Source organism: Biomphalaria glabrata, chromosome 1 (assembly GCF_947242115.1).
Source record: "Biomphalaria glabrata chromosome 1, xgBioGlab47.1, whole genome shotgun sequence".
In the NCBI taxonomy this organism is placed as follows: Eukaryota; Metazoa; Mollusca; class Gastropoda; family Planorbidae; genus Biomphalaria; species Biomphalaria glabrata.
The window spans coordinates 72973961-72986786 of record NC_074711.1 but is presented as its reverse complement, the minus strand read 5'-3'; the positions used below and the strand labels follow the sequence as shown (position 1 = coordinate 72986786).

At 33.5% G+C, this 12826-nt stretch overlaps 1 protein-coding gene across 1 annotated transcript in view; it reads right to left on the bottom strand.

The window, feature by feature from the left end:
- The window catches only part of LOC106072441 (adhesion G-protein coupled receptor V1-like), a 90106-nt gene that overhangs the window by 66765 nt on the left and 10515 nt on the right, over positions 1-12826 (bottom strand). Inside the window, exons 3-12 of the mRNA XM_056013226.1 lie at positions 8786-9028; positions 8509-8610; positions 8218-8337; positions 7748-7885; positions 4607-4891; positions 3271-3535; positions 2908-3131; positions 2579-2693; positions 1785-1928; positions 11-159 (exon numbers count right to left, since the gene is read on the bottom strand). Coding sequence (XP_055869201.1) covers positions 11-159; positions 1785-1928; positions 2579-2693; positions 2908-3131; positions 3271-3535; positions 4607-4891; positions 7748-7885; positions 8218-8337; positions 8509-8610; positions 8786-9028 — 1785 coding nt within the window. The remainder of the gene's footprint in view (positions 1-10; positions 160-1784; positions 1929-2578; positions 2694-2907; positions 3132-3270; positions 3536-4606; positions 4892-7747; positions 7886-8217; positions 8338-8508; positions 8611-8785; positions 9029-12826) is intronic.

Sequence of the window (12826 nt, the reverse complement as noted above, 5' to 3'; positions counted from 1 at the left end):
CTGTACTTACCTGCAACACACCTGAAGATGGTTCATCCACTACCTGATTAGTGACATTAAAAAATCCTGTTTCACCATTGGCTTCTAATGAAGATACCACAGTGGATATTTGTCTACGTGTTCCTATTCTTGGGCTATTAAAAGCACCATACCTTGATGCTGGTAAAATAAGAATTACTTATGATAAGCAACAATTGATACATTCTCAATATACTAAGCAATCTAAATATTATAAAGAAAACATTTATATGATTTGTCACACCAAAAATAGATCAGTGAAATTCTTAAAATAACTGCACTGATTTGTTTTTTAATTTAAACAAACAAACTATAACAATTTCCTGTTTAGAAAATGTTTCTTGGACTTAAGTAATATCATTGACAAATTCATAGATGGTGAAATCAAAATTTTAAATTAACAAACCAACAGAGAACACAAAAACGGTTCCCGGTCACTTCATCCCCGGTCATTTCATCCCCGGTCATTTCATCCCCGGTCACTTCATCCCCGGTCATTTCATCCCCTGGTCACTTCATCCCCCGGTCACTTCATCCCCCGGTCATTTCATCCCCAATTAAATATTTTATATATAAATATGATTATGTAGAATGCTTTCTTTTTTACATTTTATGAAATATTACTAATGCATTTATAGTGTTTCCTCTTCCACTTTGTATTCTTAATGAGAAATCTAATATTATATGTTTAATCTGGATGTGTACTTATCTATAGCGTAATGATCAAAGGCCAAGGTGTGGTGCAAGTAGTGGGAATCTTTTGAGAGATAGAAGTGTGATTAGAATAATTATGACCGTGCCGCTGATAACCTATCATCAAAGGCCAAGGTGTGGTGCAAGTAGTGGAAATCTTTTGAGAGATAGAAGTGCGATTAGAATAATTATGACCGTGCCGCTGATAACTTATCATCAAAGGCCAAGGTGTGGTGAAACTACGACCATGTTTCACTTTATTTTATTTTTCAATCGCTCTTTCTTGAAAATGGGCGAGTCATTTTTAGCCTTGAAATATGCAACACTGGCTAAGAGAATAACAAACATTGTTCATCAATATGAATCGATGGATCGTCTTCTGTACTTACAATCGATAGCTTATCTATCTTACTGATGTAGATAAACACAAAAACACTTTTTTTACATTACCTCTTTATTTTTACATGCTAAAGTTTTATAGTTTTTAATGGCATTTAATTTTAATTTTATTCTAATCTAAAGTGTTACAATTTTGTCCTTTAAATAAAAAAAGAATACATTAAATATTGCTCACTTAATGCTTTTTAAAATTACATTTTGTTAGATAAAATGATCAGATGATGAAAATATCAGGGGATGAAATGACCGGGGGATGAACTGACCAGGGGATGAAATGACCGGGGGATGAAGTGACCGGGAGATGAAGTGACCAGGGGATGAAATGACCAGGGGATGAAATGACCGGGGATGAAGTGACTGGGGATGAAATGACCGGGGATGAAGTGACCAGGGATGAAGTGACCGGAGATGAAGTGACCGGTCACCACAAAAACAATAGTGGCTTAAAGGGAACACTAAAAAAAGTCATTTGATTTATAACAATAAAAAAAAAAAATATAGTAATTTTTTAAAGGCATTCAGTATCCAAGTATTTTTCAAAAGATATAATAGCAAGGTTTTAATTTCAAGGGTATAGTAATTATAATCTGAATTGAATCATTTTATCTATGAACAAAAAAATCTGAGGTTCATTTTATTAAAATTAAATAAATACCTTTACAAGTATGAATTACCTGAATTAAGCCCCAGATCAATGATAGTTGCTTTAAACTCTCCACCAATAACAAGAAATGTTGAGGGATTAAGTTGAAATGAAATTTTAACAGGATCTTCTCCATTGGGCAATATGGCTCTTCTTGTTGACTGAACAAAGGCTTCTGAAATTCAAACAATAATGGTGTCAAGAAAAATACTGCCTTTAAGTTTGAAGGTTAAAAAAGATCATATGGCTGTACAGAACCTATTGTGGTCTACATACACATTTTATCACCTCTAATACATCTGCCAGGGACGGACCAATTGAAGTTCTTTGCTTATTTAAACCTTTGGACGCTCAGTTACCTCCCCTTAAGTCCCAATTCCCGAGCTCAAATGGACTGCAAGTATCAGAAGCATGGATTCTTTATGCGAAGACAATTAAATTGAGCTGGTGGGCTTAAAACGTTAAGATAATTGCATAGTGGGAGACAGCTATCAGTATAATCAATGATGTATGTCAAAAGATATCTTTTCACGCAAGCTTTGAAGAGATTAACATAAAACAAGTGTTTCCTAGGGATGCTTTAAAGGTCATTTCAGATATCTGCTTCTCTATAGGCAACAACTGGCTTCCAAAGGAGAGAGCTGTAGAGCAAAGACTGGTACAAACAATAGATATATGAAGAAAAGCTCCCAGTTAAGAATAGGCAGAAGATGAAAAAATAACTTAAATAGCCATCACATAAAAAAAAGGAAATAACCATTACTCTTATTCATTATTCCTATTAATATTGATAACAAAGAAGAAGAGAATAAACAATCATTTTACCTTCAGGATTTTTTATGTATGCATCACTGTAAGAGACAGTTATGTTGATATATAAATCTGCAAACCGTCCACCAGATCTGGTCAGTGACAACTGTAGAAGCCGACCACTTTGATTCTAGAACAATCATTAAAATATTTCATAAATAAGAAAAGAAAATAATGACAAAATATAAAGATAATGAAGATAATGTAACTGATAAAGGTTTGATTCGGATGCATTGACATAAGTTGCAAAAAAAAAAAACAAAAAAAAAACCAGCAAATTTGCATTAATAAACTTTAAATTGTTTTTCTGGGGATCAAGGAGAGTTTTTTCTAATGCAACTTACAGTAAACAGTCTGTGGTCATTACTTGGTCCAAACTCAACAGTGCCATAATAATTATCACTGTCTTCTATTAACAATCTAGCCAGTGAGTTCCCTGGCAGCCGTATCACGCTATTGGGAGCATACAAAGTGATGGTGAACAACTCTGAAGGTTCTGGGTCATTGTCTTGAACTATTGTAAGCTCAATAACTGATTGATTTTGTCCTTCTCTAAAGTCTAACCTTCCTTGAATAGACAAAAACTACAGCATAATGTAGGGTCTGTAATACAGAGATCTATTGTTCAAAATAAACATACATTTATAGATCTAATGCAATGTAAATTCAATAGAAAAAATCATAAAGAATAATAGTTAGTTTAATACCTTTACTAGGTCCAACATCATTTGTAATAGGGTCTACATTGCCAGAATCCCTATCGACATACCAATCAGCACTGATGTTTCCAAATGTTCCTCCTATGCGCTGAACCACAAACTGCACTGTGACAAATGAATCTTCATTCACTTGTAGAGTAGGAGATCCTCCTCCAGGATCGGGCTTGAAACTTATAGTTCCACTTGGATTATCATTGGCGCCAATGAAGATGGTGGCTGTATTTGAGCTTTCTGGATAAAAAACTGCATCCCCCTAAGAAGAAATTTGATTATGGAAATTACAAGCAAATTTTTTCAACAAGTGCTCTCGAAGATATAGAAAGTTCTAAGGAGTTCACAAACAAAAACAAAGACTTCCTCTAGATAGATTTCTGCAGCTAACATTAAGGCTTTGTGATATTTATCTTCTTATATTGAACAACAGAAATATCCCATGATGCATTCAATTTCTCAGCACAGTCAGTTGGAGTGGGATAATAATTGCCCTCAAAAAGAATATGTCTATGAGGCTACAGTCAACCAAGCCTAGTTCTAAGGTTGTTGCTTAGCAGTATTTAGAAACTGTTGTAGTGAATAAATAAGTCTGTTTCTATCAACAATCACTTAGATTTCAATCATTTGTCTGCTCTTTTATTGCATTTATAAAGTCACTGAAGTGGGGCTGTACTAAAATGTTTTACACTGACTAGTGTGTGATATTGTTTTCAACTTCAAACCTGAATTTATTTTAGAGCATCAGGAGGAGAGAAGAAAGCTTCCCTGTTCAGTTTTAGATGGTTTGACATGCAATTAAACAATGAGATGATCTACGAGACTGTGCCATTTAGGATTGTGTAGAAAACATTTTTAATGGTCTTTTTTTTTCTTTTGTAATCAACATGGAAATTCATATTTTTTAGTTTATTAAACATAAATGTTTATGCCTATTAGAATGTTGAGCTACTGTTTTTTTTATGCTGATATTTTTTCATCAAAAGTCTGAAAGAGTTGAAAAAAAATGTTTATTTCTTGAAGAGTGAGATAGATAATTCACTATTATTCATTGTCTTGTTAACATACTGACACTCATACTGTGTGCAAACTGCTGATGGAGTCACTTTGATACTATTATTTGTGTTTATATAAGTACAGCCAATCACAACCTGAGCAAAGCTATAGCCTTGAAAGCAATAAATATTCTCTATGATGATGTTGTATCACTTTTTATGCAGAGGATATCTCCTACAGTAAATAAAGTTTTGTATTCCCATGACATTTCTGAAATGTATTGTGATCATAAATAAATATATTTTTTTTTAAATGTGTATATAAATGTTCCCCATACCCTAGTTATAACAAGCTTTATGCTAAAGCTTTCTTGAGTTTCAGGTACTGTGTCATCAATGATCACAAGAGTAAATGTTTTAACTGTCTCTCCTGGACCAAACATAAGTACACCGTTGGTACCAGTGAAATCCTCTCCAAGCATTGCTGTACCACTCAGAAATGTATACTCCACAGTGACCACATTGTTGATTGGCCCTATCGCTGAGCCATCTGCCATGAAACCTCTTGTTACTGATATATTGTAGCTTATGTCTCCAGGACCCTCTTCATAACGATATTCGGCCTAGAAAAGAAAATTTAATACATGAAGCAAAAAATAAATAGATACTGTCATAAGTCTAACAAATAATCTTCTAGTGGACCATTTTAAATAACAAAGATACAATGAATTTTTTTATTTCACTTTTAAAAGACGTTTCCCATCAAGATACCATTAGAGCTGAGTGCATTCAATGAAATACAAAATTTCAGCCACAGACCATAATTCAAAATTGAGATCGTTTTTTTTTGGTAGTGTACCACAGTGTACAGAATTACCAATCAGCAAACACGACACCTTTTGATTTGACTTTAAAGATCTATATTATAAAGTAGAATGTGTGGTGTATGTATGTATGAATGTATGTTACTTATAGACATAAAAACCGCTTGACCAATCTTGATAAAACTAGGCAGGAATGTTCCTTGGGTACCAACTTAGACCGTGGTGTATGTATTGTAGCCCTAAAACAAACTTAAGACCCTCAAAAAAAATAAAGTTGTCCGACTCTATTACAGCTATAGTATTTTATGGATCTAGGCCATGTCTACAATGTTGACATGAGAAAAGATAGAAAGGATTTAGACCTAGATCTAATTTTAAGAAATACACTTTGCGCAGATAGTTTTTTACATTGACATATGAAAAGACAAAAGAAGATCCATTGATTTCATTATATAATAAAATTAACCTTCAATTTTGTGTTTCAAAAGCATTTTTTACATTAATTAGTTCCTTATATCTGTGATTACAGATTTCCTGATGAACATTCTTTCATTAGACAATTCAGTAATGAATCGCGTACTAAATATTAATTCGTTTAATTGTTTACTTTATAATCCCATCCCTAGATCTAAAACTCTAATTCAACTCTAAGATGATAAAACTTCTCTTCGCACAGATAGTTTTATACTTTAACACATAAACATATTAATTAAAGTCCATTCATTTCATATTTTGATTAAATAAACATTCAAATTTGGTTTTCTAAAGCTACATTCGTTTACGAAAGCTGCGAAGCCGAGTTGAGATAGGCCTAGATCTATATTCATTCATGAATTGCGTACTAAAAATTATTTCGTTTAATTGTTCACTTTATAATCAAATTCATTGAACAAAGCTATCGCTCTTTTCGTTTTTAATAGATAAGAATGTATCGACCCCGGGTAAACCCATTTTCGCAAAACAAATTTTATTTTCTTAGCGAAAGAGCAATAACGTGAAAGGCTCATTAGCTACATTTAACATACATCTAAATCCAATCCACTAGATTATTCAAAAGCATTTTTTACATAAATTAGTTCCTGATATCTGTGACTACAGATTTCCTGGCGAACATTCTTTCATTATGATTAGACATTACCAAATGGTTACACATTAACTTGATTAACACATCTCTCTACTGAGTCTATTCCTAGGCTTAGGTCTAAAACTCTTATTGAACTCTAAGATGATAAAACTTCTTTTCGCAAAGATAGTTTTATGCTTTAACACATAAACATACTAATTATTGTCCATTCATTTCATATTTTAAACAAAATAACATTCAAATTTGTTTTTCTAAAGCATTTTTAATACATTCGTTCGCTGTTCGCTAAAGCTGCGTAGCCGTGTTGAGATAGGCCTATATTCATTCATGAAATAAGGTCACGCATGCGCAACACATTTAACTCTAGATTAGTGTAGATTTAGATCAATGTCTACTTCAAGATCTACTTTATACTTTATACACATGAACATACAAAATTTAGTTTATTCATCTCAAATTTTAATCAAATATATGTAGGCCTACAAGCAAATGTTTTAATTTGAAAAAAAAAAATGGATTTAAGCTTATTAGCTATTTTGATTTGATAGCTTCATTCACACTATTTTTACATTGACACATTCGCTTTACTTATTACATTATTATTTCGTTTAATTGTTTACAAAACACTCTCAGTGACTATATCGACAGTAATGCGCAAATAAAGACCCGCGGGTCGCAGGTAACATATGTCTAGTAATATATAAATATTTCTTAGTCACTATAATTCAAAACATATACTTAGCATTTTAATTTGCTTTGCTGAACTTTATTTTATAAATAAATAACCCATAGGTATGATGTGGAGCATTGTTAAAATTACAATAAGTGTAAAAAAATAAAATACTCCCTTTCAGAACTATCATTCAGCAGGACAGATGGTTTAAAGCTCATCTATGACCAATGGTTAATGCGAGTGTCATGTGGCAAAGCAAAATTCAAAATCAGTCTTGACCAAGATTCTAACCCTGAGACCGAGATGCTTTACTACCCAGCAACAACACGCTTTTAAATTATAATATTCTAACATCTATTTTCTGCTTCAATATATTTCTTTTAAAATTATTTCCATTTGTAAACATTTTTAAATTTTGTGTTATATAAAGGAACAAGTACTTTGATCAATTTTTGGTTTAAAATTACATCTCATAACAATAAAACACTGTTGTCGTTATGAATGAAATATTTATGGATAGTAAAATTTCAAATACACATTTTTCAAGTCATGTTTAGCAATAAACCTAAATCATAAATAGACAACAAAACAGTCCTTTGAGTTACAGAAACAGATGTTTGTTAACAACTCTAATGTAAGCTATTTCTAACCTCAGAGAATCGTTTTGTTTTAGTGTGTAGCTAACACTTAATAATATTGACAATATGGGGATGGGGGGGGGGGTGTTAATATTTGTTATTACTTCATGGTGGAGGTTTAGCCTTTTTTTAAAATGGATTTAAATGGATTGTAGAATGGGATGTCAATGAAAAGCAAATTATGACTATGTATGACTTAAATTTTCATATGAGCATCAAGGAGAAAAATTATATAGCCTATTTTCATCAAGCCTGCATACATTAGAAAACCTTATTGGTGCATCATTAGCAGCAATGATTAGTTCCACTGAAGAAGAATTGACTAGAACCCCAGCCTGTGAGGTCTCTTCATAAGCTGAGGTAATGATTACAAAAAAACTTTCTTGGTTTTCTGGAATCTGCTCAGAAAAAGAAATGAAAGAATTTCAGATTATGAAAAAAAGAAACACCTATACAAATATCAGGAGATATAAATTACAAAACTAACATGTTTACGCAGAACATTAGTGAGTTTATTTTAATCATTTTGCTATTGACTATGTGACTAACCTTGGGTGTATTCCATAATGATGAAGTAAAGAGAATACTTACTATTGACTATGTGACTCACCTTGAGTTTATTTTATAATCATTAAGTAAAGAGACTACTTGCCTTTGACTACGTAACTAACAGTGAGTTTATTTTAATCATCAAGTAAAGTGTCTATTTGTTATTGACTATGGTACTAACATTATCAGCAATAATTTGTAGCTCAATGTTGCCTTCAGTCTGCTGAGGTTGAAATTTGATAAATCCAGAAGCAGGAGCAATGTCACCTTGAATAACAGCAGCATCAGAGGTAGAGTTTAACTGAAAAAGTTCAAAATGCATACTTTAAATGCAATTAGTAACATTAACAAAGAGTGCAAGACTTTTTAATTGACTCAAAGATTATATATCACCTTTTCTTACTAAAAATTTCAAACCAAAAATTTAATGACAGAAATAGCAAAAATGCCTCTAGACAAAATAAATTCCTACCATGAAAAATACTATAACAGATCGAAAAAAAGACACTGTTCGCTGGACCTTTACTCTTGTAACTGTAGTATACAAGCTTTCATATGCTATTATTGGTGATACCTGCAAACAGTGTGGCACATTTAATTAAATGAGGGATGAATTTATTTTAAAACAAAAATGTATTGAATTGAAAAATGCAAAAACATTTTGGCATTATATATTTTTTTTATAAATAAATAAAGGCTTACAAATTTAAATATGATTATTTTAAAAAAATACTTTTTTAAAAATATACCTCAGAAATTGAAAACACTCCAAAAGCATTATCATTAGCTTTGACAGTTACAGCCAATCTATTGGGGGAGGAAACAAGAATGGAGGGGTCAAGTGCATACAGACGCATGTAGAACAATTCATCATCTTCAGGAATGCCATCTGCTTTGGCAGAGAATACAACATTTGTCCCACCTGTCACTCCTGCTGGAACACTGGCAACTTGTGTAACACCAACAAAGTCTCCACCCAAATCATTTTCAACCTATGAACACCAAAAAAAAATGAGACAATGAAATTAGATCTAGATCCTAAAATTATTTTATAGCATTTGCAAAAACTTTTTTTTAGCATTCAGCACTTATTGTTAATATTCTTGGATTGTCTGGATCATATTATCGTCTTGTTTATTGTTGCAGCTAGTTTTCTTGTGGAGTATATTTGTAAAATGTACACAATCAAAAAGCGCAGCTTTCTTCTATAGGTGATGACATCATTTGTCATTAATTTTATTTTGTGTAGTTTTTTTTTTCCTTGTTGCACTGTCATTATTTGATATGACATCATATTTCTTCTCTAACTTTTGGTGCAATTGCACCATATTTAACTTCATAGTCAAGCTGTACTTTTGTGGTCCTGTATAATCTTTGGTTTTTAGCTACTGGACATCCTTAGCCATAATGCCTTAGATTTATTCTTGTAGGAGTCTTTGACCCCTGTTTAGGGTGAGTTTTATTTATATTTTAAGGATATTCTTTATACTAATTTGTTCAAATTTATAGTTTTAGTTCAGAAATTAGAATCTCTGTTATTTATTTAAATAGGGTTTTAGTATAGGCTGTATTTATTTCATTGTTGAATTGATACTGTGGGTTCTAGTATTACCCTGGACATTGTGTTTGTGATCTTTGTCAGTCTTGTTGGTCAGAAGTTAATGACATTTCTTGTATGCTACTATCAAGATTGATGTTCATAGTTTATACAGTATCTGTTGCAGAGACAAATCTTTGGCATTAGTTATGAAACTGTGAGGTTGTTGAAGTCAATGTTGTAAAGCAAAATAATATAAGGTGCTTACTTTAGTAATACTATTTAAGTAATTACTTATAATAAACTTATTATTCATTATCTTCATATTTATTTGTGATAACTTATTATTTACATCATTTATCTCAATGTCATAGTATAAATATCGTTGGATTAAATTTATATTTTATTTTAAATCATCACGCACTTCGTAAATCGTGTGTTAGGCTTAACTTTTGGACTAGTATAATTATCTAGCTAAAAGAAAACATTATTCTTTGCCTAAAGGCAGCACGGAAAACCTTCTCCCAGATACCCCTTCTCTCCCACTGGTCCACAAACTTTTCAGAGCTATTACTGTCAGAGATGGAGTGACCTTTCCATTGCTGGGTTGGGAGTTGAGCCTGGGCGGAAAATTAGCAAGTGCTGGGTTGCCCACATGCCAATAACACTCACATCTCTTCCATAGTGACAGTTCCAAAGGGATGGAACACCATTTTGAATTTTCAATGTAATAGCATCATCATGATCATCATCACGGTGAGCATCGCAATTTCAAGATGATGACTTAATGATGCACTACCTGAAATATTTTTGTTTCACATGCATACAATTTGGGGTCAGTTGAGTTGGATCATTGAACTGATTTTTTCAGATTAATTTCATTAACCATTGATTAATGAATTAATGCTAGAGTTTGCCAGACTAGACTAGTATTACTAATAGTAATACTAATAGTTACTATTATATACTACTATTCTAGGCCTATTTAAACGTATTTAGAATAGATTCTACAAATTCTAGATCTACTGTAGAGTCTAGAGAGGAGAGAATCATGATAGACTGAGACTCAAGAGATCTCTGTAGATCTAGCTAGACCTAGACTGCCTAGACTCTAGTACTACCGTCCGAACTAGTAGGTCTTAGTCTTAGTGGATCTAGTATCATCTACATAGTAATTATTCTAAATTCTTGAGATTAATGACCGGGAGTTGCCAATGTCATGGCCATGGCGCCGCCCATGGTCATGATGATCATGATTATCATTATGATATGATGATGATGATGGATGGGCATACTACGGTACTATCTAGATTTCATTAAATAGATCTAGATTTAGACAAGTTTAAGGAAAAAATATTTTCAAAATTAGATCTAAATCTCTTATCTTATCTTATATAATACAGACGTTACTTCAAAAAAGAAGATGATTACGTCCTACGCGTCATGCATGATTTAGTCATGCATATTAACCAATGACTTAAATTCTGCCAAGTCACTGGTTTTCCTGGCTAGCTCAGGCAACCCATTCCATGCTCTAATAGCACTTGGCACTAGGGAAGAAGGACTAGACCTACTAGTTCGGACGGTAGTACTGGCGGCCGCCAGCTAAAACATGATCATACCACTAGTAGTACTAGAGTCTAGGTCTAGCTAGAGTCTAGATCTACAGAGATCTCTTGAGTCTCAGTCTCAGTCCAGTCTATCATCATGACATGATCATCTGATTATCAATCATGATCGATGATTCTCTCCTCTCTAGACTCTACAGTAGATCTAGAATTTGTAGAATCTCTATCATCTAGATCTAGAAGACATAGCTTTCTAGATAAAGGAAAGGCCTAGATTATATATAGATCTATATAGAATTAGAGTCTAGGTCTAGAATCTAGATCTAGATCTGGATCTCTACTACTCTTGCTTTCTAGATGTAGAAATTCTAGAAATGTGGTTGGCAATATGTGTCAACTGTTTTTGATTTCTTCAACAAGAAGATCGAGTCTCCGGAACAAGTTACTAACACTTTTTGGTTCGTTAATTTAATATGTAACTTGGCAGAATTTAAGTCAATGGTTAACATGCATGACTAGATCTAGATGCAATCATGATCTTCTTTTTGAAGTAACGTCTGTTTTATATAAGTCAAATCAAATCTATAACGTTGACGAGAAAGGCATCACAACAGTGCAATCTAATAATGCAAAAATTATTGCACTAAAAGGAAAAAAACAAATTGGAGTCCTGTCATCAGCTGAAAGAGGAAGGACAGTAACAACAGTAATTTGCATGAGTGCGGCTGGTGAATATGTACCACCAATGTTCATCTTTCCTCGCCAGCGGATGAAGATGGAGCTAATGGATGGAGCACCTCCTGGATCCATTTATGCTTGCCACAAGACTGGGTGGATTCAGTTGGATTTATTTACACAATGGCTTCAACATTTTATCAACTTTGTCAAGCCCAGTCTGTTAAACCCAGCTTTACTAATTTTAGATGGGCATGCATCACATACGAAAAATCTAAATGCAATAAACCTGGCAAGACAAAATCATATCACAATGATTTGTCTTCCGCCACACTGCACTCACAGAATGCAGCCCCTTGATGTTTCATTCATGAAACCACTAACTACGTACTATGACTCTGAAATACAAGTGTGGCTGAGGTCACATCCTGGACGAGTAATCACGGAATTTCAAATTGCTTCCATTTTCGCCAAAGCCTACCTTCGTGCTGCCAGCCTTGCCACAGCGGTCAATGGCTTCGAAAAGACAGGCATCTGGCCTGTCAATAGAGACATTTTTCAAGACTGGGAATTCAAGGCAGCGGAGACGACAGATATACAGGTAGCATCAAATGAAATTCAGGAGCAACAAATGAACTCTGCGATGGATTTACCATCGACATCCAGCTGTTCCAATTTGGAACTTGGTAACCAGGAACCTCTTAACAAATCCTGGGGACCAGCTGACATTAGTCCTTTTCCGGTGGCACATTGTGAGCGAAGCAAAGGGAAAGGGCGGCGCAAAGGATGTACCGCTGTTTTGACGAGCTCACCATATAAACAGACACTATGTGAGCCGTCCACTTCTAAATGTGTCCCAAATAAACACAAAGGAAATAAATCAAAAGGCAAATCATCCAACCTAGGTGATGATGACACTCCTTGTATATATTGTAATGGCCTGTTCTCGGAAGATACAGATGGAGAACAATGGGTTCAGTGTGTAGCTTGTAGTAAATGGGCCCACACTG